At 40.4% G+C, this 26,250-nt stretch overlaps 2 protein-coding genes across 3 annotated transcripts; one reads left to right on the plus strand and one right to left on the minus strand.

The window, feature by feature from the left end:
• Positions 1–1,370: 1,370 nt before the first annotated feature.
• Positions 1,371–18,649, minus strand: LOC117295805 (arrestin domain-containing protein 3-like). The gene is made up of 7 exons (XM_033778567.1): positions 17,944–18,649; positions 7,015–7,149; positions 5,142–5,377; positions 4,673–4,855; positions 2,749–2,949; positions 2,417–2,543; positions 1,371–1,777 (listed from the first exon to the last, which is right to left on the minus strand). Exons 1-7 carry the CDS (start codon positions 18,059–18,061, stop codon positions 1,602–1,604), a joined length of 1,176 nt encoding a protein of 391 aa, XP_033634458.1. The 5' UTR covers positions 18,062–18,649; the 3' UTR covers positions 1,371–1,601.
• A 1,732-nt stretch (positions 18,650–20,381) lies between these two features.
• Positions 20,382–26,250, plus strand: LOC117295291 (rhodopsin, GQ-coupled-like). Of its 2 annotated transcripts, XM_033777849.1 has the most exons (3): positions 20,382–20,454; positions 21,432–21,541; positions 24,829–26,250. In XM_033777849.1, the coding sequence occupies exon 3, from the start codon at positions 24,958–24,960 to the stop codon at positions 26,143–26,145; it is 1,188 nt and encodes a 395-aa protein (XP_033633740.1). In that variant the 5' UTR covers positions 20,382–20,454; positions 21,432–21,541; positions 24,829–24,957; the 3' UTR covers positions 26,146–26,250. The 2 variants fall into 2 exon arrangements, with proteins under 2 accessions (XP_033633740.1, XP_033633741.1); XM_033777850.1 differs by lacking the exon at positions 20,382–20,454 and having other exon boundaries at positions 21,082–21,541.

The following is a 26,250-nucleotide window of genomic DNA, read 5'->3' on the forward strand; positions in this document are numbered from 1 at the left end:
AGCTCCACTATATAAAAACTATTTAATTTTCGGATATGTAATCGGTATTTTGGTTAAAACATCCTCGACACCATTAAAAAGTGGGTTGATACACTAACCAAGTCAAGTTTTGAAGTAAACTTCTATTTAATTTCAATAAATATTATTAACCTCCTAACTGAAAGAAAGACTAACGTTTAAAATTCAAATTTGTGTTTAAAAATTTGGTAAAAGTATCAGCAGCGTCACCATCACGGAGAATCATGTCCACGAGTTCAATGGCCTTGCTTGCTATCTTTAATAAATATAGCCCCATATGTTTTGCATGACCAACATTCGGTGGGGCCTACTTTATGAAAACGCTATACTGGTGAGTAATATATCTTTATGTGCTTACTATTAAAGCAGAAACCTGTTCGAAATCAACTGACCAAAAAGGGTATTTTAATGAAAATTCTCAAAGCTTGGATAAAATGGGACTCTCTATATACAAACCTTTTGTTATCAATAGTCAGAAAGATAAATTAACAAATAAATAATACACCTTTCCAATAAATATGTAACTATAATATATCAAGGTAAAAAGTACATATACTTTATGGAGGGAAAAAATATCAGAGCGGGTGTTTACCAATGGACTAAAACACCGTGTTCGAATTAGCGGCTATAGCTTCGGATGTGGCTTGATCGCCATTGTTGGCATGCTTTGACGCATGTAGGAAGCCCGTATAGCCACATCCATTAGCAACAGCCATAGCCAGTTGCTATTTTGGACACGGCCTTATAATAGGGAGTATTCTAAACAATGAATTCACTTTCTTATAAGGCAATTGACAGGTTTGGTATCTATCTATATTCCAATCAGTACATCCCTCCAGAGGAGAATTGTTGTACTTGGTTTTTGTCAAACACCAGTTCATAATTGATGTATCCCATTATGCATAAAATAACTAACCTGTGAAACTAGTGACTCAATTGGTCATTGAAATTGCAAGAAGAAGATGAAAGAAGTACACCCTTGTTCCTCAAGTTTGTGTGCTTTCAGAAGCCAGAAAAAGGCTTCAGGTCTGAAGTCTTCCCCAGTTTCAAACATTTGAGTGAGAAATTACCTCTCATTTAAATCTACGTTTCTCCAGAGGGAGTCGCTTTTCACAATGTTTTATACTATCAACAGCTCTCCATTGCTCGTTACTATGAGTAATTACCGAACGTTTCCAGGACGGATTTCACAAGGAGTTAAGACTAGTCCTATCTCGAGTTGTGCCTATAGACGATGTAACCTATGTTTACATTCAAACCGCCCTCTGTTGAAAAAACACTGTATACGTCATGTTTCGCCGGGCAAAAAGACACGTCGTCATGGTAAGATTGCATACACTTTCTAGCTCTCTGCCAAAAACACAAAGGTTTTGCCCGGCGGTGTGCGCGCGAATCATGTAATAGTTTTCGTGTGACGTCAGAGGTCGCATCGTCTATAGGACGAATTAATACTCGTCCTGATTTAGGACGAGTATTAAGTTTTTTAATAACTCCTAACGAGTCCTAGGACTAGTCCAAAAGTTAGGACTATCTTTCTAGACCCCAGTGCCTTTAATATTTGGCAGTTAGGCTTGCGTACTTAACTAGACGGTTGTTGACTTTTCTATAGCCGACTGGCGGTGTGTTTGTACGGTAGACGTTGATCGGTAGAAGGTGTAGAATGGCGTGAAGACCAACTTGCCGAAGACGTACTCATTATCGTGTTCGTCTCGGATCTCTTTTTGGATACCGAACGCTGCCTCGTACGACGGTGGGGGCGCTGTTTCAAAATGAGAGGAGACGACAAAGGTACATTCTTTTGAACAAAAAAGTGAAAGTTTCTGTATATGACTGTCCATAATGTGACAGGAGATTCTGTCCTCCGGATATTCTGTCGCCCCCCCCCCCCATACGGCGAACTGTGTACAAACTTTTTTCTTACAGCGCCCTCTTTTGAGTCATCCTCCTCCAGCCCATGTTTAATTTCCCGTAGGGGACATGTCCTGGGAAATTGTTTTCTCTAAACAAAGTTCCATGTTCAAGTAAACTGTCTCTTTAAAACTTAAAACTTTCTATACAATGCATACTATATCAAATAAATATCATAAAAACGTTTCTCGCTGTCAGACTTTTATCTCATCCAATTATTTGCATGCACAGGGCTGTCTACATGTATGTGTTCACTCTTCCCTTCACGACACACTCGGTTTTACATTTCGATTTATTCTCAACAATGTCACGAGGAATGATTGCTCTGTTTCCAAACCCATATTTTATCCATGACACAAAGTTGACAATGCACAACGCACAACTCTTGGCCAATGACAAGTTTTCCTTTTAACCTCAATGAGGGCGCTGTTTTAGCTTGTGATATCATAATTATTGTAGAATATTGTATTAAGACAAAATAATGACAAACCTCCAGAGGAGCCGGGCTGGTCAGACGACAGACTGTCGTAGCAATGGCCCTTCAGTGGAATAGTGCCTATGATGATCTCCAACATAATATCCACGTCAAAAGGTGTACTCGCTACATCGGCAGTAAACTTTAACGAGAAAAATGACTCATTAAATATTAGACAGTGATGAACACTTCAAAACATGTATGGTGACAATAAACGCTTAAAAAACATTTGGGCTAAACTTTACTTCCATTGTTTTCCTAACAAAAAAAGCACAAGGTATAAAGATAATTGAAAAATATTTGAACAGCATGGGCTGTTGCGATAATCTAAATATTTTTGTGATCACCTTAACGTAGTATCGTATGTCAATGAAGTTACACCCTTGTAGATTGCATGGTGGCAGTGGTGGGATGACCATTGGTTTTCTGTCCCAGTGAGCTGTGCCATAAGAACCACAGGCTTCTGTGACGACACTGGTTACCACATGAGATGTCGTACGGTACCCAGGCGACCCTACACCATCCCGCCTTGCATAATAGTTAACCGACTATTAAAGAGTGAGAAGAGAAAATGGTGAACGCAAACTAATGATGACCAATGAGTTAACTCTGTTAGTCGATTGTAAAAAAAGTTGTCAAAAAGAACAACCCATAATGCAATTGGTTATCAATCAGGTGTTATTGGCTAAGTTGTGAAAAGAAAAATACATAATGCAATTGGTAATCAATAAAAAGGTACAAGTTATGGAGAGAACAATTACAGCATAATGCAGTTGAATATCAATACAGTCTTATATGGATAATTGACTGTTGAACAGAAGTTGCGAGAGAAATGAACAATAATCAAACAAATAATTTTCAATAATTTGGGTTTAACTGATATCCCTGACTCTATTATAGCAGAACGTGGGAGACAAATAGGCTACGGAATGGCCATACAGATTTTATCAATATTGCTGTACTATTAATTATTACGAGAGATTGTGCGGTATCCAGGCGATATACACCATCCTGCCTTGTATAATTATTAGGCCTAATTACTGACTATAAACAGTGAGAAAAGTATAATAGTAAGCACAAACTAATGCAAACAATGTGTTCATTGTTTCTCAATATAAGTAATCAATATTGTCAAACCAAAGTTGGGAAGAAAAAAAAAACAATAGTTAAAAGCAATCAATAAAGTGGTATTTATTCGACAGTTAAACAGAAGTCATAAAAAAGCAATATAGTCAATGGAAATGATGAGCAATATTATTATAAGTTAACTGATTTTCTTGCGCCCGCAACAAACCGTCAGAAACGCGCAGACAAAATATGCTCAGGTCACAACAACTGAGAAATCGTCAAGCCTTCGATTGGTTGAAATTTGAAATTGTTCTACTTTGCGACTGTAATTTTTTTTTCTCGAGCGGCGACTGTTTCAGATTGTCTTCAAACAATCATCGCAGTTACGCTCAGGTCGTAAATAATCGCCGACTGAAATGTTCCCCATGGTCGTAACGGCTCAGGCGCAGTGTGATCCGGAAAATCAGTCGCCGACTTAACTGTTTTTTTGTTGACGCAAGGTCGACCGAAGCCAATTTAATGTTAACTGACTCCACAGCACACGTGGGAGAAGAGGGGAGCTCCATAACTGTCATACAGTAACTGTGTATGCCGGAGCTGATTAGGTGCAACACACCTTTATCAAGGTTACAGGATCAACTGACAGGGTAAATTAAAGTAATGTGATTTGCCCATTAGTTGTTTAAAGGGGAATGCAAAGCAACACTATATAGCATAATTAAACTTCTCATTATTGCACAGCCAACATGAAGCTAACAAGAGGGAAAACAGGTATGAACAGTTATCATGGGCTGGGGGAGTAGATTTCAAAAGAGGGCGCTATCAGAAGAAGAGAGGAGAATCTTCTGCCACAACGGAATCCCGGTCAATTTGTGACCGTTTTGTTTTGGTTTTTTTTTTGGATTGCTGGGAACGCGACAAAGATAGTAGCGTTTATACGATTAGGTAAACTAAAGACAAGTTGGACAGTCATTGCCTGAACATCATGTGCACATACTTTTATTACACAGTGAATAAAACAACATAAACGTACGCTGCATGCAACCGGTCAAAAGTGCAAGCTGACACTACATTACCTCGGACCAATCATACCACATGAAAGGCTTACGTCACAGCACGTTTATCCAATGAAATGATTGGGCCTGTAAGACCAGTGCCTGTCTTACGGATAAAGACAGGGGACCAGTCTATAGACAGTAATACCTGAATGAGCTCTGCTTCCAGTGAATGTACACTTCGGTTGCTCTTGTTGTCTAGAGATGCCGAGATGTAGATAGTCTCACCCGGTAGATATGCTCGCTTGTCGGTACTGGCACTGACTGACACGGGGCCGGTTGCACAACACAAACAACACACGGTCTTCTCGTCTTCATTGTATACAGGTGCCTGTGAAGATGGAGCAAATCAACAAACAAAACCTTGGTTAAAATGCCTCAATGAAAATACATTATGAACTTCATTAAAAAAATGAGGAGTGCATCATATAATCCCACTGACTTGAAAACCTTAACAAGTAGGCCTATACTGAGAGCATACATAGCCTATATACACATTTTGTTTCTGTTGCATTTGTATTAGTGGATAACCACTGAATTGCAGATAAACCCGGAAAGCGCAGAAGTCATCTGACCCAGAATTGTTTTAATGTAATACTAAAACACATGGAACTTACTAATGGATTTTGAACTTTATTCAAATCGTAGGGTATTCCCGAAACGGTGAAAGCCCTTTTCGTGACGTGATCGAAAGTCCATGGACGGTCAATAACGGCTCTGGCCACGTAGCGGGAATAGCCCAAGGTTCCCTCGAACGAACACGGGAGCTGTCTGGTCGGAAGCTGGAACTGGAACGGCAGAGAGTGCTGTCCGGCCGGTAACTCCAACTTGGTGTCGTCTATGTCACTCCGATCTGTACACGAACAAGAAGTACCACGATTGACCAACTGTAGGGTATTATGAATGGGTTAACGCAAATAGTGTTTTCCTATAACCCCTAAATTTAACCCTAATATCCTAACCCTAGCATGTAAATCACGATGGGGTTGTCGGAACATTGTGACGGAATATAGGGGTGTCGGAATACAGAGAAGTCACCTCAAGAATGAATCAAACTCGCATTTCAAACCACTAATCATATAGGGAACATAGACCACTTTGGTCCCACGGTTGTTTTAACGCATAAAGAAAACAAACTTGTGCACTTTTTTTAAACGGGTCCACAAATTCAAATACGCGCGAGACTTGCACCATGTCTATTACTTCCCTTTTCAATTTCTTTATATGAGCGAACTGTAGATTTACAACCAGTTGAGATTTACAACCAGTTGATTGGCCAGCAATCTAGTCTTGGTACCCATGTCGTTGGACAAAATGAAAACCGTACAGGAGATTCAACCGAGGCTAAACAACAGACTGACATCAGAATTATGATTTGATATTCCAGGCAGGCACTTCGTGCATAAACAGCACCAGACGATTCCATATTGTAATAATTTCATGGCGCCAAAATAATATAAAGATTCTCTAAGCGTGTACATCTGACCTTGAATTATACATTTCATTAATTACATCCGGGCTCATTCACTAATTAAACCATCTTGTGCAATTTGCAAGATTGTATACCAAGTTATATAGCAACAAAACCATCCACTTATTACAACAAACCATTCTTTGCGATTTGCAAGTAGTAGGCCTATACCCTTTTTAGCCACACAGCTGAACGACTCAGACCATCGCGCAGTAATTATGGCTCCCCGCTGACCTTTGTCATGGTTTCAGACCGAGCGGAGATTGAGCACAAATAGAGCGGTCATGCAGGCAGATTGGTTGCAGTTAAAGGAGGGTCATAATTCGTGTGCTCAGAACTATACCCGAATTCGATTCAAACATTCGAACATATTGTTGTATAATTTGAATGTTCAGTGCCTACGCCCGATTTCGCGCGTTTTACCCATTTGAGGTTTTCGGCGTCTACGTGTGTCTTCAGGTGTACCGGTTAAAATGCTTCATCACTTTTAGATATCACTCGGTTCCATTACCATAAAGACATAAACAAAGTCTAAATGTAGTGTTCCCGGAAGAAGAAAACACAAACAAGATTACTGACATTCTGAAAGCCGGATGGGCGTTTTCATAAAGTAAATAACTCAAGATTACAGCAAGAAGCTCGTCTTCCCAAAGAAAAATTGCGCGAGGCTTTTACGATATCGTTATTGTAAGATAAGTCATCTGAGATATACAAAGACATATTTTAAGGATACCATCAACCCGAGGAGAAAAAATCTAAAGCAGACGCTGAGAGTATTCTATGGTAAATCACGTTCGGATCGTTAATAGGACCGTGCCGCTAAAAAATGAGACAATTTACAGGCACGCGGTTCCAGACAATCTCCACGAAAAAAATGTCATTCGCATTTTTTTTTTATCGTAAGACATTGTTCGAAATTAGAGTTATAATTCAGAGTGGAGTAGTAACTGTTTGAAAGCCATTTTTGTTAAATTTGCATAAAATAAACTGGTTGAGAGATATAGGCTGTTGAATTGTACCTTTGCCCCAGATGGTGATGTAATGGTCGAAATAGTCCTCGCCGGCTACGTACAGCACCGTCACTTTAGATTTACCACGTGACTCTATCTCAGTCCACGTCACAACAGCCCTGCCCTTCCAGTGCATGTAGATTCCTAAAATATGAGTAAAACAGATAAAGTCTATTATCACGGGTGTATCTGTAACATAAAACATGTTCGCAAGGATAATCGAAGTGTGACGTCAAAAGTTCAGACGAAATATAACCTAACAATGGATGCGTTCGTTTAGCTTCCCTGGGTCGACCCCGGTGTGTGGTGTTTTTTTCCCCCAGGGCCAACGTGGGTAATTATCTGCACACGTTCGTCCTGGGAAAAAACCGCCACACACCGGGGTCGACCCAGGGAAACTAAAGGAACGCACTAAATGTGGGACTTTCCAAGTCTGCTGCCACCTAGCGTTCCAATGTCTCACATTCAAAAGTAAGGTGCTATCAAGATCATAGCGCACATAATACAGATAAACATGGATAGAGGTCAGTCGTGTGAGCTTTACTAAACAGAGATAAATCCCCGAATGACAGGAGGAAGATTGTCTAAATCATTGGTCTGTATACACTGTATACTTTTTGACCCAGACAAAAAGGGACTAAAATGTGCATATTTATTTCTGTAATTCCAGCCAGGAATGGGGGAGAATGTGACCACCCCCCCCCCAAAAAAAACGACACTGCAATATGTTTTCCCCTGGTGCTGTGATTGGCTCTTTCCGTCAGGTTACGTCATAACGAAATTGGCCTGCTCTTCCACCAACTCATTGCAATGTCGTTTTGGAAAAAAAACCGCCACCTCCAGCAATGGCATTCACATTAATATTATTTATTTCTGGAGATCGAGGAAGAATGAGACCAACTCCCTGCATCCTCACTCGCCTCCTAGTCCCCCGGTTCTCTCTCCTGCCTTGCCGCGCCCCTTCCATCCACATGAACCCCCTCCTCCCCTCACCCCCATGAGCTTCGCCAAGCGACTTGCCCTCTTTTCTCCCCATCAAATCAAACCTTGCACTCGATCCATTGACTGTAACTTTTCAGCATCAAGACCCCAGGATTCAATGACAAGTTTATTATCCCTGATAATAAAGTGACACAGTTCTACTGCACCTCGAGCGGATGTGCCTTCAAAAATAGAATAACAGGAGCTAATGATACACATTAGTTGCCTTCCCACTATAATACATTCTCAATGCATATCCCGCTGGGCTTCATTTGCCATCGTACTTTCTATATGGATAAAATGATTATGAATTGGAAGCCTAGGAGCAGATGCATTTTAAATTTAAAATCTGTATGTAGGGCAAGATTTGCCATGCTGTGCAGACGATAATTATAATCACTGTAGGTTTATCGCGGTAAATCATTATACAAAAAGAAAAGGTCTTCTGTCTTTGGTTTGACTCGATGGTTAGGTTGTATCGGGATGCTAGACTGTGATGAAAAGGTACCGTCAAAAGAAAAGCCGTGTTATGACAACGTTTAAACAAATAGTGATACCTTGACGTCGTCACTATATTCTCGGTACTGGCAGATCATTAAAAATGTGACTTTTATGTGAATAACTGTTGAACCTCACTTTACAGAACCAGCTTCACTCAACGGGGCATAGCGTAATTGATTAGTCTTAAAGGAACACGTTTGCCTTGGATCGAACGAGTTGGTCTATAAAAAGCGTTTGTAATCGTTTCTTATAAAATGCATATGGTTGGAAAGATGTTCCTTTTATTACTGTGCGAACTAACACGGTCGGCCATTTATTAGAGTAAAAATTTTGACTCCCATAAATGGCCGACCGTGTTAGTCGACGAGGTAAAAGGAACACCGTGCAGTTTAGAGGCATGTTTGTGTGGATCGTTGTATTCTACTTTTACAACATCTTTTATCTACCCATATGCAACATCTTTCTTCTACCCATATGCATTTTATAAAAAAACAGTTTCAAACTCGTTTCAAAGACCAACTTGACCGATCCAAGGCAACGTGTTCCTATAATGTAAATTTGTGGCAAACTGGAAAAAAGTAGATTTTTGTTTTCTTTTAAAAAAAACTACAAAAGACCTTTTAGCAAATTCTTTCTAAAACATATATAATATTAATTGGTACTCGACTGTCAAACTGTACCTTTTCTATATCTTTCTAAATTTGATTTTGTCTGACCAATAGGAACAAGCCTTTTTTCTTCACTGTTTTTTTCTACATGAACTTTTGCATGTTTCCATTTGCTTTATTATTGTCCATGAATTGATGTAAAATGTTAATATGGAATGTTGTCAGTGTGAAATAAATTGTTCGTCTATTTATCTTTTTAGATCTGTTTTAATAATGGGATAAACATATTATCTAAGAATCATGATGAGAAAATAACATTGTATACATGTAGACAGAAATGCGATGTTGAATTCTGAATCCTGAATCTACAATCTTGGAATTATGTTCAAACATGGAACATGTGGCACGAGTAACTAATACAATCACGATGTAGTCTTTGTACAAGTCGTTACTTTGAGCACATAATGATTCCCAGGGTTTTGTATCCATCAATACTGTACTCTATCAGTTAACCACAGGTCACTGTTAGTTCAGGTATATCATATTATTTTATTTGAGAACAAATTATTACATCAAAAAGCATGGTCATAGCCGGAGGCTCTTCTCGGAAACCTGGTGTGACTATTATCGGTACAAGGTAAAGAGATTGATCCTGATACAGTAATCATGTTGGTCAATTGCGGTGGCTCTTAGGAGATATCAATAACTCATCAACGTCGGATAGTAAAACATAGCTGTTTAGTTGCAGCCTGAATGCTTATTTATTATGAAATTCAGACTGGAACCATTTTGTCTGTGAAATATTTCCCTCTGAAATGAAGTCATATTCAAGAAAAATGTATCTGAAGACAGAAAACTGAAAACGCAACAGCTGATTTCGGTTGGTTTTAAAAATGTTGTAAGAATGTTAATTTTTGCACTACTTTCTCGCGACTCATATAATTGCTACTGGTTTTTTATGACTTAAGGTTGATCACACAAAACATTTACACTGTATTACAGTGTCAGCGACTATTTGCCGGCTCGACCAATCCTGAATAATATACCTTTTGAAGTAGTATTTTAGATTAAAGACGTGTCATTTTCCCGCAATCGTTTGATGTCAATAACCCCACCATAACTTCCACAATATGGTTTAGCAATTATTTTGTAAAGTGTGACCTCAATCTTATAATTGCGCTATGGCTCATTGCGCTAATTGCGTATTATTGCGCTAATTGCGCAATGTAGCCTACAAGAGTTAAGTAAATTTACGTGAGTGCAAATAATCGTTATAATTGCGCTATAACTCACTGCGTTAATTGCACAATTTACAAGAACTAAGAAGGTATACATGGCATTTAATGAGTGTAGTGACAATTGTTAATTGTACCGTTATATTCCATGGGAAATGAATCCCCGAGCAGTTTGCCATTTCGCTCCAGCCTTTAATTTGATGATCAACCGTCGTGCACTATAGGCTGTCATCACGTCTGGAAGAATGGTAAGATTTGAGTAAATACGGCATAAATTAACCCTAACCTGAAAAGTATAGACGCACCAGTCTGTTCTGCCGTTTTAATATCGTTTTTTTTTTAAATCTTATAATGGTTAACATTTCTTACTGAAGTAAAAGTAATGAACTACAGGGGAACTAACTTGTTAACTCTAATTAATATGGGTTGGGCAACAAAGAAAAAATGACTATAGAACGAGATGTGAACATGCGACATCCAGTTCTGTTTGGATCTTTTATTTATAGTATTGTGAAATGTGACTCATAATGAAATATGAACACTGGCCCCTAAGAAATAATTTTTTTTTCTGAAACATTGTATTTTAAGTGCCCCCACCCTGAGGTGAACATTAAAAACCCTGCTAAACATTGACCGTTTTCGTATAGTTTTCACTATGAACGGGGATCGAATATTTGGATGGCGTTAGTTTTAAAAGATTTGGTGGATGTGATTTTAGCGAGAGCTGGAAGATAAACATTGTTTACCCCGTTAAATTTGATTAGTAAAATATAGCAAGTTGAAATATTTTTTCATCTAACATGTTCATTCATCTCAGATCCCTCTTTCCTAAATATTTAATTTGCTGCACTGTCTTCATGATAATTACTAAACGTTATTCAGGTCAAGCTATATACCAAGCCATTCTGCCAGGGACGACCTTTGGTATTTTAACTAATCTCCGTGTTGCCTAATGGCAAAATGAGGAAGACTCATCAAACGCCTACGGGATATATGAGTTCACACAGTCTACTTTCAATGGACCGATCCGGCCTGTCAATCAAACTGTGCGCGTTCACCCATTTGACCAATCACAGCAATGATTGTGGTGGGACAAACTCGGTCATGCGTGCGCGTATATGGGCACGCGCGGCAGAATCGTGCAGAATGTCATTGGGAGTGCTCGTACACGTGTCTTGCTCACGTGCGCGGTGGGCGGAGCTTAGCGGAAAGACGGAACGGTCCATTAACCCCCGGGTAGAATTGCCCTTGGTTTGGTTCTCAGGGGGTCAGACTTATGTCTTGGTCAGCATATTTATTTTGTATTGCTTCTCATTGGACTGTTCTGCTATCTTTTCGCCAATTATATGAACGCGTTGTATTTCCTCTGATCTTGTGCCAGAGTAGCTGTCGTGTCTTACGTCTGTCTGTCCTTTTGTTTGCATGTCGGTCCGTTTGTTTTGTTTCTTTGTTTGTCTGTCTGGCTGTTTTTTACAAGCTTCTGCTTCGCAAAACATACTAAATTTTTACATTTATTCTGTTTTTGTTGTTGCTTTATTCCATGTACTTGTCGATATTTTTCATGGAAGTATGGAAATAAATGTGTAATTGAATCGAATTGAATTGAATTGAAAGCATAAAAATGTTTGGAACACTTGAATCGGAATATACAGAGTCAAGCGCACACTAATCATAAATTATGGTAACCATTCAGATAGTTTTGTCTATTCGCAGACATTAAACTGGTAGGCAATGTTTTGTGTATTTGTGTCCTTTTCACTGATGCATGCTAGGGTGGAAGCTTCAGAAAAGGTGTTTATTTTCACAATTCCAAGTCATAGAATTGCATCACTGAGCTCCAATCACAATAATGGGGTATACCGATTGTCATTTCACCAAAAGGATACCCGACTATTTTTTTTCCTTGCAGCCTCGGTATCTATACGTTGGTTTGAGCGGGTAGGACAAAACAGGGTTCGCCATGATAAAGGTCAGTTGATTTAAACCGTGGTTTTATGTGTGCCCTCCATTGGCCTCTAATGACCGTGGAGTCAATTTGAACTTACCTTTTATCTATGGGAATTCTAAATTTGATAATCGCTCTAAATGCTTTCCAAATACTCACGTGAAGGTTTCGATTTTACTTAAGTAGGATTTCCTGAGCTACAGTGTGCACCGTTAAGCGTCTTAAGACTGAGGTAATGGACTTTGGGGTTTGACGATCGAAACGCATCATCGGAGCACTTAATGAAGATTGAGCGAAAGGGTTGTGATGAGTATCGCGGTTTGTACAAAACTACAGCATGAAACATGTCTGCTCCAACGTTGGTAAAAGGGCAGGCCAGATGCATATTCGTGGGATTGAATCAAAACAAAATGAATCGTTCAGATTATGGGTGTACGGACGCGTATGTTGTTAAGCACAATCACAAAACAAACCCGATTTGACAAGCCACTGTCACTTATACAAAGTAAGACTATCGAACATTACCACATATTTTTTTTAAAGAACGCTCCTACACTCTAGAAAAAACACCCAAACAAACAAATAGACAAACAAACAAGTCAATAAACACCGAAGACCTGCAAACAAACAAACAAACAAACAAATCATAAACAAACATTCAAACAAAACCCAACACCGCCATGTACTGATAACACTGGTAGCACGTGTATATAGCAAATATTTCAAATTATCAAATCGTTATAACGGTTTGTGTTAAACTCATAACACCAAACAAAATGTTTAAACTTTTAAAACTCTATGTTAAAGGGCACGTGTACTTTATCTTAGTTCAAAGACAGGAAGCCGTTTGGCAAATACAAACTATATTTGGGCATGCGATCTTCTTTAAATTTACATTTATATTATTGTTTGCGGCCTTGTAAGTAAATGCAGGTATCACGGCTATATTCATTGCCTTGGATAATGTAGACAATGCCTCAGGTTCAAACACGTTTTTGGAGTCTTGTTCCATTGTGTAAAATACCCCACAAGGGGGAAGGTGTAAGCCTATTGCTAAATACACATGAAAACAAAATGGCGGCAAACGTTAACATTGTGCCTTCCAGAACTAGAGGGAAGTATGTATACGGTGAAACAAACAACACGCGACTTATTAAGGGGTGAAGAGTCGAGAGCTCTCCTCGCTATCTTTACTTTGAATCAAGATAAGAAATATCACTCAAATTTTTTCTGATGCATACCGTGTTTGAACCGAGAGAATGTTGACAAAACATTGCTGTATTTTGCAAACTGCCTCTTTGTGAAATTGATATGTCAATACGAGACGCAGTATCACTTGCTCAAGATATTACACAGAAATGAGAAACGTCCCCAGGTCAATTCTTTACATTCCTGTTTGGATTAACTCAAATCTACCTCGTACTCATCCCCTCGAGGGATGAATGCATTTTGTCAAAACAAATTATCGCGATCAAACTTAATATCGCTTTGTCTTTCTATAGAAATATGAAAATGTCAATCAAGTCTGAATTAAAGGGTGCCTATATCGAAGTAAATTAAAGGGGCTATGTTGTCATAATCAAAGCATGCCTGTGGCTTGTACATAAAATTATGGACCTTTCCTCAGCGCCCCCTCCCTCTCAAATCTGTGGATAACGCCTATAAGGTCCTCCATTTTGGGAGTCAAAATCGTACACAAACATTATGCCAATGAAGAAGATTTGACTCTAAAAATTATGATAGACGCGCATTGTTTGCGAAATAGTGTAGTAGTCCAGTGAAATTCCTATTTTCAGGCCAGATAGATGACGCTTTTTGAGAGTGTGACGTCATTTACATAATTCCTTGTACAGCCATAGGCCTGCTTCGATCTTGGCGACAAAGCCCTTTAAAACGGACAGTGCAGAACATTGTTGTTCTGTTTGATTTCAAAAATTACATCATGGAAATGTCACTGCTCACGTTTCCGGTCACATGATAAGATTTTCTGTTTTCGACATGGGAAGCTTATGTGCTAAGTAACAGTGCAATTTTGTTTCTGTCCCTCAAAAGAAACTCGTGAACCTGAGCCCCCCCCCCCTCCTTTGAATGTAGAAATGACCCAGTTTAGGATATCAATGAATATGACCTCTTATAGGGCACTACCCTTTACAGAAATTGATTAATTAATCATTAGGAGATTGATTAATACAAGGGGGTGCATTTTGTATGTTTGTAAAGCTAACTTGTTTTAGGCACGAGGGTTTATCTTTTCATTATACAATAACTATGTCAGCTCCCCCCCCCCCCCCTCCAGACGGGACGATTTGTAGTCCTGCCATTACCAAGTACATGACAGAGACAAACAGCGACGTCAATTATTATCCGGTACAGGTGCGATACTTCATGCCACCGGGGTTGCATTGCGTTGATTCCCTTGGTGCCCCTAGTGCCCTCTCGCTGTCAGGTTTTTCGATTCAATTGAATTTTTTTATTTCCATACAGTCACACTACAGACAAAGAAGTACAATACTTGATGATATTGCATGCAATAAAGAGTTATTATAGGCTTGAAAGGGCAAAGAAAGGAAACAGTATTATGGATGCTGATTTGATAGCCGAGATTTGTGTGATCAGCACTTCAACAAGTCACGGTTTTCCAATTCAATTTACATTTACTTCCACAGTCACAAACAAAGTTGTATAGTACGAGGTAATCCTGAACATAAAAGACTGAGTATTACAGGCTTGCAAAAGCAAAGAAATTTGAACATTATGGAGGCTGATTTGATGAGCCGAGGCTTGTAGTAATTCGGACATGTGGACGGACAGAGAGACAAGAAAAACGGACAAACATCAGACAAGACAAAACGGATTAACAGAGACAGTGGAGGTTAATTTAGCAAAGTCGCATCCTAACAGAGTCACCCCCAGGGTCATATGTAACTTAGCTCTCTTTCAATTGACTGAAGTACATCATGATCATCCCAAAATTGTAAGTCACCCCTTACCAAGTCACCCCTCCTACAAAGTCGCTCCCTGACAAAGTCGCCCCCTTACAAAGTCACCCCCTTACAGAGTCGCCACGTATAAATCACCCCCACCCGTTTGGGAAATCCTGGTTCCGCCCCTGGATAGGGATGATGGATATTTTGAAGGAGGCTTTAAAAAGGAAGTTAACCGCTGCAATTTTATGCACCATCTTACAATTACGAAAGAGGAATAAGTCAATTGAAGATTTATTGATTGTTAAACCCCTGCAAAAAAGGGCTACAACTAAATGGTTTACGTTGATTTTAGGGGTAGAAAACCTTAGACCCCGCCATGTTAAACAGCTACCTGAGCGGAATGTTTTCAACGGAAATGGTATTGTAACTTGTTTATAATGCACTTGTTCACCATTTCAATGTAATTTTGATATGTGCACACTTCTGAATTTTTCGTAATTATCGACTAAAAAATCAGGCCCCAACCTAAAGGTTTTGGAAAAACTAAAAACACTTCTGCCGTTGAGAGCGCGCGTCAAAGGACAATGCTGACGTCATCTCTGGGAGCTTGCTTTGTTATGCCTCCACGCTGCAACAAAGCGGCTTTACAAATTGGAGCTCCCAGAGATGACGTTTTGAGAGTGATTACGTAACAGGGCTTTTCGCAAATCTCTCAGAAAAGCACTGGATAAGGGCACTCAAAATGATTGTTTTTTTACACAATTGAAATCTTTTTATAGTCATATGACTGAATTTCAGCAAAGTTTACGACTTGACATTGGGTAGTAGATACAACGTGCCCTTCTAATAATAAAAAATATACCCTTAGAAAACACAGGTCAATACGGGTAATATTACACGTTAGAGAACTATTAATTTGAACCGAGGTTTTTTTTTATGGCCATTTATTTTAATTGCTCGATAGATCCAGTAGTAGGGATTCCATCTATGCAGTACAAGCTGGTGTCCTTGCACTGTTAAATTAAAACAACCGTTGGCTGATAGCAAACCGTGTAGATATTTTTCACAAATATTTTGTTTATAATATAAGAGACATCGTGTAGTGTAGGCCATTAAAAAAATACATGCGCATGAGCATTGTTTTATATAATGGAACTCGGACGGATTCGAACAGATGGTACTGCTTCTAAACATCAAAACATATTCCGATCAAGCTAACCGCCATTTTCGCCATGCCAACATGTTTGGAATAACATTAAAGGGAAGGTACACGTTTGGTAATTGTCAGAGACCAGTCTTCTCACTTGGTGTATCCCATCATACGCATAAATAACAAGCCTGTGAAAATTTGGGCTCAATCGGTCATCGAAGTTGCGAGAAAATGATGAAAGAAAAACACCCTTGTTGGACGAATTTGTGTGCTTTCAGATAAGAATTAAAGACTTCTAGCTAGAAGTATTTTATTATTTTGGTGAGAAATTACCTCTTTCTCAAAAACTACATTACTTCAGAGGGAGTCGTTTCCCATAATGTTTTATGCTATCAACAGCTCTCCAATGCTCGTTACCAAGTCAGTTTTTAAGTTAATATTTGTTTTGAGTAATTACCAAACGTGTACCTTCCCTATAATTTTATGAATGCTGGTTTTTATTTCACCAAACGAGAGGGAGATTTGTTCAAGTGACCTCAGCTTGGTAAATACGTTGATTTAAATGGGGGAAACGAACAGCTACATGTACAGCACCTGTTCTTCCATCTGATAGAACAACAGTAGGTCCTCTAGAACAAAATGGAATCCATTACTGTTCAAGTGCTTTTCCCAACATCTCGTTCTTCTATTGACACACATACATTTATTTCGCTGCCACTAAAAGGCACCCCACGCGTGTTGGTTTTGCAGTTGATGTGTTAAAGGAACACGTTGCCTTGGATCGGTCGAGTTGGTCTTTGAAAAGCGTTCTGTAACCGTTTGTTGTAAAATGTATATGGTCGGAAAGATATTGCTTAAGTAGAATACAATGCTCTACACAAATATGCCTCGAAATTGCGTGGTTTTCTTTTTACCCTGTCGATTAACACGGTCGGCCATTTATGGGAGTCAAAATGTTGACCCCCATAAATGGCCGACCGTGATAGTTCGCGACGGAAAAGGAAAACCGTGCAATTTCGTGTGGATCATTATCTCAAACAAAATTGTATATAAAAAATACCTACACAAATTTTGGTTCTGATCCCCCTCTTAGATAGTGGGATGGTCCAGGCTAGGATATCAATACCCCCATGCTCCTCGAAGCGATAGGCCAACTTTGTTTAGATACTTTTCCCGTCAAGGTGCATTGAGGAAGGAGGGAACATAAGCAAATTCCCCTTGACTGGATTTGAATTCCAAGATGGCTACAGCCAATCTATCTATTATTGCTCTCATTACAAATATTGGTTTTACGGTCTTTGAAATTGCTCAAATCTTGAAATTGTGGTTAAGTTACTATGAGTTACTATACGACCAATTATATTATAGTCATTGTGAAATGAGCGGTTAGCTTAGGGAATTCAAACCCACAACCTTGTACCACATGTTTCTTCTCTACACTTGTTCTTGTAAAATCAGCGATTAGCTTTGGGGTATTCAAACCAACAACCCTGTACAAACAATGTTTCTCTGCATCAATATTCTCCATGCTCTATAGCACAGAGTGGAAAATGCATCAAATTGGTTTCAACGCCGCACTGTTTATACATACCTCTGAATTGCTTAGTTTCCTGTAGTTCCAGACGGACCTGGCCGCGAATAACATCTCCTGAATTATACACTTCTCTGTCTCCATCGAACTGAATCTGGAATGCACTCACTTTCCCCATGACCGGAAACTATGCAGCTAGCATATCACGTACAAGCTGCAGAGTAACACTCACAGTTTCGCTTATTAGTGCACCTTGTCCCACCAGTATTTACAGCAAGCAATCGCTCAAAAATATTATAACAAACTGTAGTTATTAATGAGGCAGATGCGAACGAGTTTGTTTACACACAACAGCGTTGTGTTGATGCTGTTGAGGTCTCGGTCACCAATAATGTTTTTCTTTTCTTCTAACGGTTTTGCAATGCAGTTCTCAATCGTACAATACACATTATCGACGCATGCTGTCTGCTGTTCCTTTCTCTTTATAGACTTTGTATTATTCAGTCACGGGTGAACCAGTTTCATCAAAGATGAACCCCGGTCACGTTGCTCAGGGTTTGATGCTGGCTCTGGGATGGGACGCGTGCTGTGCTTAGACTATATACGTGATAATCATATGGTAATCGCTGAAAGGATGCGTCCCATAATAACGGCGACTGATGATGATCGGACAACATCTTCACAGCTACGTCAATTATGCCTGGAATGTCCCACAGAGATGCGGCCATTCTCTCACAGTAAACGCACGATAAAAGCAACACATGCAATAGGATGTTGGGCTGGCTGGCGTTGGCGTAGTCTTGGTCCGAGTCGTCACTATCTCATACTCGTAACGTAACGTAAACGTGATAACACAATAGAGGGCGCGCTTTTGTTCTTGATTTCATTTCGGTTGACGACTCTGTGTTCACGGAAAAGCTGGAAATCGAATCAAGAATAGACTTTTGCAAAGCTATAGCGAGCGAAACGGCGCGCTGCCCGTGCATGGTAGCGATGCTGGGAAATAATTCATGCGAAGGTCTTGGAACCAAGACTACACATCGTTTACGTAGCATTAGATTTTGGGCTGGCCTGGCAGTTGCAGAGCAAGATTTTACGTTATAGACTCCAAACCTCACACTCGTGAGCGTAGGCAGGACGGAGGTTAGTCTAACAGGAGGGTGCTATTTCAGCAATAATGTATTGGCTATCGGGTAGACTAATAGCCACGATCGCAGACTTGAAACCAAGTCTAGATTTACGTAAATAGGTCGACAGAGGACAGAGGAAATTGCCAAAGACAGCAAGAAACTGTAGACTCTCTACATCCAGCACTGAAAATTATTGATCATTTGTCATCTTAAACTGAATTGTGTGTCAATATTATGACAGTATATGCGTACTCCCACAAATTGCTTCCGTTTTGCGTCATTCGCAAATTAACAGAAATAAGAATATATTCGGGAAAATTACATTTCGGGTAAAAACGTCCTGTAACGGTTACATTCAAAAGCTGCTGATGGAACAAATTTACAACAAATCTCGGGGTGCACTATAGGCAAAAATTGTGACAAAAAGCATTATTTATAGGTACTCCTTTAGAATAAGAACCCTTTTTTTTGGGGGGGGGGGGGTCTGCAATAATTAATAGATCGTGTATTTGTATAGCAAGTTATTACCACATTCTGTTCTTCAAAATTGTTAGGAAACCAGGTCAATTTAGGCTTTAGGCCTGTGAAGTAGAGTGAGTGATCGGTGAAGACTAGCTGAGAGACTTTTAAATATATTTTGGAGTATTTTTGAATATTGAGCATTTGGTTGCTTTGGTATTTAGTGGGGTGCATGCATCCCTCGGTCTTGAGCGTTGCCGCTCAAGTGATATACCGCCCTCATGTGACTCAAGACTTCAACGCGTTTTTTTTTTTTTTTGGGGGGGAGGGGTAAGATGTACACATACACGTCAGATATAACTGCGAATCTCCAGCACCATGAAGGCCATAATATGAAATGATGCAAGGTCAAAGGTGATTATGTACGTCGGCTCAACAGCAGATCTTTTGCGTAATTCACGAGCCTCTGGCTACGGCAGGAGATCATTCCGTCGCCCTCTCCCCCCCCCCCCCCCCCCACCCCAAATACTACGAAAGTGTACAAACTACTTTTGATAACAGTGCCCTCTTTTGAATCATCCCCCTTCAGTCCCATGTTAATTTACAATATGGTCGACAGAAGCCCCGGCGGACAGATTCCCTGTGAAACCTCGAAGTGTGACGTCAGATGTTCGGGCTAGGACATTGAGGGCATAGTTTTGTTTTGTCACGTGGGTTGCTGGACACCCAAAGTGCAGCCTGTTCGTTGTCACCTAATGTGCTGAGAGAATCTTGGCATGCAGCACGTACCACGCGTACCCGTTTCCATTGCTGGTCATCAAAGATGGTGGTCAGTGACGTCACGGGCCATCCATCTATTGTGTGTATTCTTTGCCATTCAACATTCTCCTATTCGGTTTGACAAGATCGTTTTATTTCTTGGACCTCCATGCATCGTGTGTATACATGTACAACACGTACGTGCATATTGTGTGATTGTGAGGTAAAATCAGCATCACTGTGTTGCCATTAAATTGCTGCTTATTGTTTAAACAATGTATGTTGGTCTAGGTCCCAAAATGTTGGAATACACGCTAGACTTGCAAGGTCTCTTCCCCAGAAAAAAATAATTTCGACAATGTAGGAAAGTCTATTCAAGTCAAGAAATTTACTATTTTGCCAAATGTATAATACACCAGGTTTTAAAGGCAGTGGGCACTAATGGTAATTAATAACTCAAAATAATTATTAGCATCAAAAAACATTACTTGGTAACGAGTAATGGGGAGAGGTTGATAAAACATTTTGAGAAACGGCTCCCTCTGAAGTGGCATAGTTTTCGAGAAAGAAGTCATCTTCCACGAATTGGATTTTGAGACCTCAAGTTTAGAATTTGAGGTCTCGAAATCAAACATCTGAAAGCACACAACTTCTCGCAACTTCAACGACCAATCGAGCTCAAATTTTCACAGGCTTGTTATTTTATGCATATGTTGAGATACACCAAGTGAGAAGACTGGTCTTTGGCAATTAACAATAGCGTGCCTTTAAAATACAAGTTTTTACCCTTGCATGTTGCTGTTTTTGCACACAGCCGTTCGTATATACATTTTCAGACAGTACACTCAGACTGAAGCCCGGCTCATACTTCCTGCGAATGCGAATGCGATTGATGTGAATTTGACGTCACAACTTTTTTCGCTGTGATATTCGCAAGAGATTTGAGGCGGCCCCCCCCCCCCTGCGAATTATTCTTTTCGAATTTGTAACGTCGACATTCGCTTCGCATTCGCTTTCGCAAAAAGTATGAACCAGGCTTACAGGTTGTCAACGTCAATTTAACTTTCCTTTAATGTACGGTGCGCATGTACACAAAGGCGTCTGTAAACACTACCATATTTCCAGACTCTCATAAAGGAAGCTGACGAACCATGACCTACATGGATTTGTTGTTGTTTCCTTCTGTAATTTTCTTTTAAGGAAACCTAAACCTCAGCAGAGTCAATATACATTGATGCCAGTACTGTTCGTTCACACTGTACGACACTACACACAACAAGTTTGGACCATGGGGGTATTGGAATAACTTGGTAAGTACCACAGTAAAACCCATGTGAGTGCTTCGCTTGCCAGAAAAATCTACTCCGTGGTAGTAGAATATAAAGCAAGACAAATTCTTATAAGTACATAATCTACAAGCAAGTAGCGATACAGGTGTTACCACAATCCAAATACACATTGATACCTCACCGTGCAATTTCTCAAATCCAATTATATGCACTAAGTATTTTCAAACTGGGCGTGGCCGTTTCATAGAAAAAATGGTGTGGAAAATATCGACTTTGTTTTTATTTATTAATGATATTTTTTACGAGCATTCATATATACATGGGATTGAGGCATTGCATGGTGAGGTATCAATGGTATATTTGGTTTGCGGTAACACCATGTGTTTTTTTTTTCTTCTTCAAATATCACAATAAATAATCCTAAAACATACAAGAAAAAAGAACAAAAAAAATACGAGGAGGGCACCATGAAAAAGGCTTATACAGAGCCTGGACCCTTTAAAATATAAATTGAGAACTTGTCTTGCTTTATATTCTGCTTTACCGTGTATAGGATTATTTTTTTCGGAGTTTGGGAAACTTCTGCAGAGAGTAGATTTGGGGAATTTGGTAGATTTCTCAGTTCTAAGAAGAGCTGTTCTGCATGGTGAGCATTCATAGAGTTAAGTTATAGCCATTGGCCTAGTGCATATACTCTTTGTCGAACTGCAAAGAAACATTGGTATCGGTTTTTCTTTTCCTACCCCAATGGTTTCACGTACTGAATTTACCTGGCTGATTCTCGAATCGCTCAAACTGGAATGTCAAGGATGTGTTAATGCCAATGGACCTTCTATATTTCCCCTTCCTGCTGTTTTTGTTTCTTTCCGGAAACGGTTTTATCGGTAGTGTCAAAACAATCAATATTAACCTTTTTGAAATAATTATGGTGGCCACTATAGTGCACTATAAAGTTTGGGTGTTAACAGACAGATTGACCAATACCTTAACAGTGTGAATCCATATCTTAAAATGCTTAAAATGCTTTGCTGACTACTGTGTATTGTTCAGATTCAGATCAATGGCGAGACTATAGGGGTGACAAAAAAAGAGGACAGTGCCATGAAGCCACGCCCCTACTCCACTGGTTGGCCTTGTAAAATGTATACATGAATACTTGAAAGTTTGCATGGTGGAAAGATAATAGACATAGGGTCGAAGGCTTGAGTTGCCACAATGTGGATATATCTCCATTGAGTGATTGGTGGTTTTCCATGGAGACTTTAAAGGAACACGTTGCCTTGGATCGGGCGAGTTGGTCTATAAAAAAGCGTTTGTAACCGTTTGTTATAAAATGCATATGGTTGGAAAGATGTTTTAAAAGTAGAATACAATGATCAACACAAATTTGCCTCGAAATTGCGTGGTTTTCCTTTTCTTTGCGAGCTAACACCGTCGGCCATTTATGGCAGTCAAAAAGTTGACAACATCTTTCTACCCATATGCATTTTATAACAAACGGTTACCAACGCTTTTCAAAGACCAACTCGACTGATTCCAAGGCAACGTGTTCGTTTAACGGACAGTCTGTGTCCGTTGTCCAGGGACTGCTGCACGGGCAACAGGGTCAGGGCATCGGGGGTTGTACAGAGAGAGTGCGGTGGGCCGTAGCTCACTGGCACCCCACCCAAGAGGGTACTCTCATCTTCACCCCGTCCCCATTCTGCTATGGAATCCCCAAGGAAGACCTAAAACAAGACGCCGGTGTCAGATGCAATTGTGTCCGCCATGCAATACTGTCCGCTCCGGACACTTTTGCATATGCAACCGTGTCCGGGGCAATGCAAAAACCGTCCGGTGGACATGTACATGACTGCACATGTGCGCGCGTAAAACGCGAGCGTGCATGCACTGAACCTACGTATATGCAGCATGAATATTCACGTATGATTGCAGCGAGTACCCAACGGCCGAACATTTCCCATGTCATTCATGACATCATGATGACATGCACTTAGCTTGTAAACAAAAATGGCGAACGTGTTCCGTCGACCAAGGGCGTTTAATTTACTGCAAGGACGGTTTTGCACGGGGCGGACATAACTGCATATGCAAATGTGTCCGGGCGGACACAATTGCATTATGCAGCAGCGTCCGGGCTCACAAGATTGCATATGCAAAACCGTCCGGCTTACATTATTGCATATGCAATAATGTTCTCCGGATAGTATTGCAAAGAGGACATAATTGCATGCAACACCGGTCCCCTACCTCAGACCTATAGGGTCTTATATCCGAGTTACTTCAATCATGGAGGTAAATACAAATATTTCTACCTCCATGCTCCAATTATGGCACATTTTTCTTCACCCCTATAACTGATAGTTGACTCCTACTGTCTCTAGCACACTATACATATTTTACAGGTAAGATATATTGCAAGAATAAGAGTGAATTTGCAAAGTCAGCGACGAATAGGGTAACACTTTAGGGGCTCAAGTATACTTCTACATCATTTCATGCATGTACATAGTCGACGAGCGGTGAACACATTTATAAAGAAGAAAGGCTAAACAAATATCCCTTCTTTGTTCCAAGGTTTGCCGACATAATTGATTAATAATGTCAACACGGAAATGTTATGTAATCAAAATTGTTGACGACAACCAACAGCTCTTTCCTGCAATCTGAGAAGCTTCCTTTCTACTATTTGAAAAATTTTCCCCAAACAGAGCCAGATAATCGAAATTGGCCTTTTGTCAAGGCATTTGTGCCTGGATAGCTTCGTATAGAGCCGATATCCTAAAGCGACTGGAAGGGGAGACCACGCACCCAGTGGCGTAGCAGCGAGGTTTCGCCACCCGACTCGCTCGCCTCACGGCTCTACGAAATTGTCAAAGCCCCAAAGGCCTTGACAAAAGGCTAAACAGAAGCAGGGTTGAATGGTCGTAGTGAAAAGAGTGTCTAAAGTAAACGACTGTTAACTGCGTGCATAAACCTACCTACTGAATATGGGCCTACACCTTGTTGTAGGCAATAGAAATACTGAGATTCCTGTCTCATAATTCCAAGGTGAGGTTATTGTCAACAATTACTCCTAGGTAACGAACATTATTTACTTTTTCAAGTTGAGTGCTCTCAAAACGAGTATTCAGGTTGTTGGTATAGTGTGAGTATCGACCATAGAGGTAAGGAAATACCTTCATATAAACAGGTATGGAGTTCCTTGCTCTGTGGTTTGACCATGGAGGAAGGTTTGACTATGTGGATAACATGTATATAGTCAGTAGCTTGACATTTTGTTGCCTTTCTTTTTACGTTATCCACAGATTGAATCGTGATCATGCAGTGATGGGCTTTCGACGTCTGGCATCACAAACCAATTACTTGAAGATATTAGTGTTTGGACAATAATATTAGTATGTTCATTTGTTAATTATCAAGTGAAGTATATCAGCATGGCTTCGACTGTAGATACCCTCAGTATGTTTTCTGCCAACGCCACGAATGACAACGCGACAACACTCGAGTTTACTACTGAAGGGGTATCTTCAAATGACGATATGACATCGCTCAACGATACCATGGATGTGATGGGGTTCGTTTTTGACGACATGGTCCAGAGATATATCATCGGTGTGGTCTTCTGCCTGGTGTCTCTGTTTGGTTTCACCGGGAACACCATTGTGATTCTTGCCGTGGTGCTGTCCAACAAGCTACAGACGAGGACCAACGTCTTCGTTGTCAACCTCGCCACTGCCGACCTCCTGACTTGTCTCGCCTCCCCCTTCAACGCCGTGGCTCTCTTCAGCTTAAACGGCTGGCCTTTACCGGAGATCATCTGCTCTTTATCAGGGGCTCTGTTCATCGTGAGCCTCTCTTGCAGCATCACGAGCCTGGCATGTATCTCAATCAATCGTCTTATCCTCATCACAAAGACATTGAGTACCTATCAATCCATCTACACATCGAAGAAAATAGCGGCAATGATTGTGTTCACCTGGCTGTACCCGCTACTGATATGCTGCTTGCCACTCTTCGGCATCGGTAGGTGGGGCTACTCCTTCAAGTTCAAAATCTGCACCCAAGACAGTAATGTGGAAACCAGTAGAACCTTCTCTCTAATTGGGGCGCTGCTGGTCTACCCAATACCTCTTCTCATCCTTTTTGTGTGTTACTTCAAGATCTACCGCCACGTCGACGCTCATATAAGGACGCTGACGCAGAAGCGGGCGTCGGAAGTCGAGATGCATGACGAACCGTCGACGTCGTCCAGCCGTGCCACACCGACGTCGTCAAGCCGTGCCACGCCGAGTAGTCCCAAAAGTCCGAAGCCAACGCTAAAGAGGAGCGCAACGCAGGCAAGCTTGAGCCGGAGGCAGACGGCGATTACGAAGAATCTTTTCTTCGTGATGTGTGCGTTTATCGCGTGTCTCGCTCCGTACGCCGTGTCACTCGTCATCAGGAACAGCGATCCTGTTGTTCCGTGGACCTTCATGATTGTCATCTTCAACAGTGCCATCAACCCGGTCATATACGGCATCAAGCACCCGCACTTCAAGAAGGTGTTCCTGCACATGTTCCGGTGCCAGTACCACCAGATTCCGGAGCCTTCTAACTTTTTGAAAAGACTGTCAAAACGCTAGCAGCGGCATGAGATACTTCTGTTCCAAACGCTTTGAACTGTGTGTGGATTTCTTTTGATTGCAACCAATTTTGAACGCCATTCTTCAACCCATGTTTATAACTTA

The sequence above is a fragment of the Asterias rubens genome, chromosome 10, assembly GCF_902459465.1.
Source record: "Asterias rubens chromosome 10, eAstRub1.3, whole genome shotgun sequence".
In the NCBI taxonomy this organism is placed as follows: domain Eukaryota; kingdom Metazoa; phylum Echinodermata; class Asteroidea; order Forcipulatida; family Asteriidae; genus Asterias; species Asterias rubens.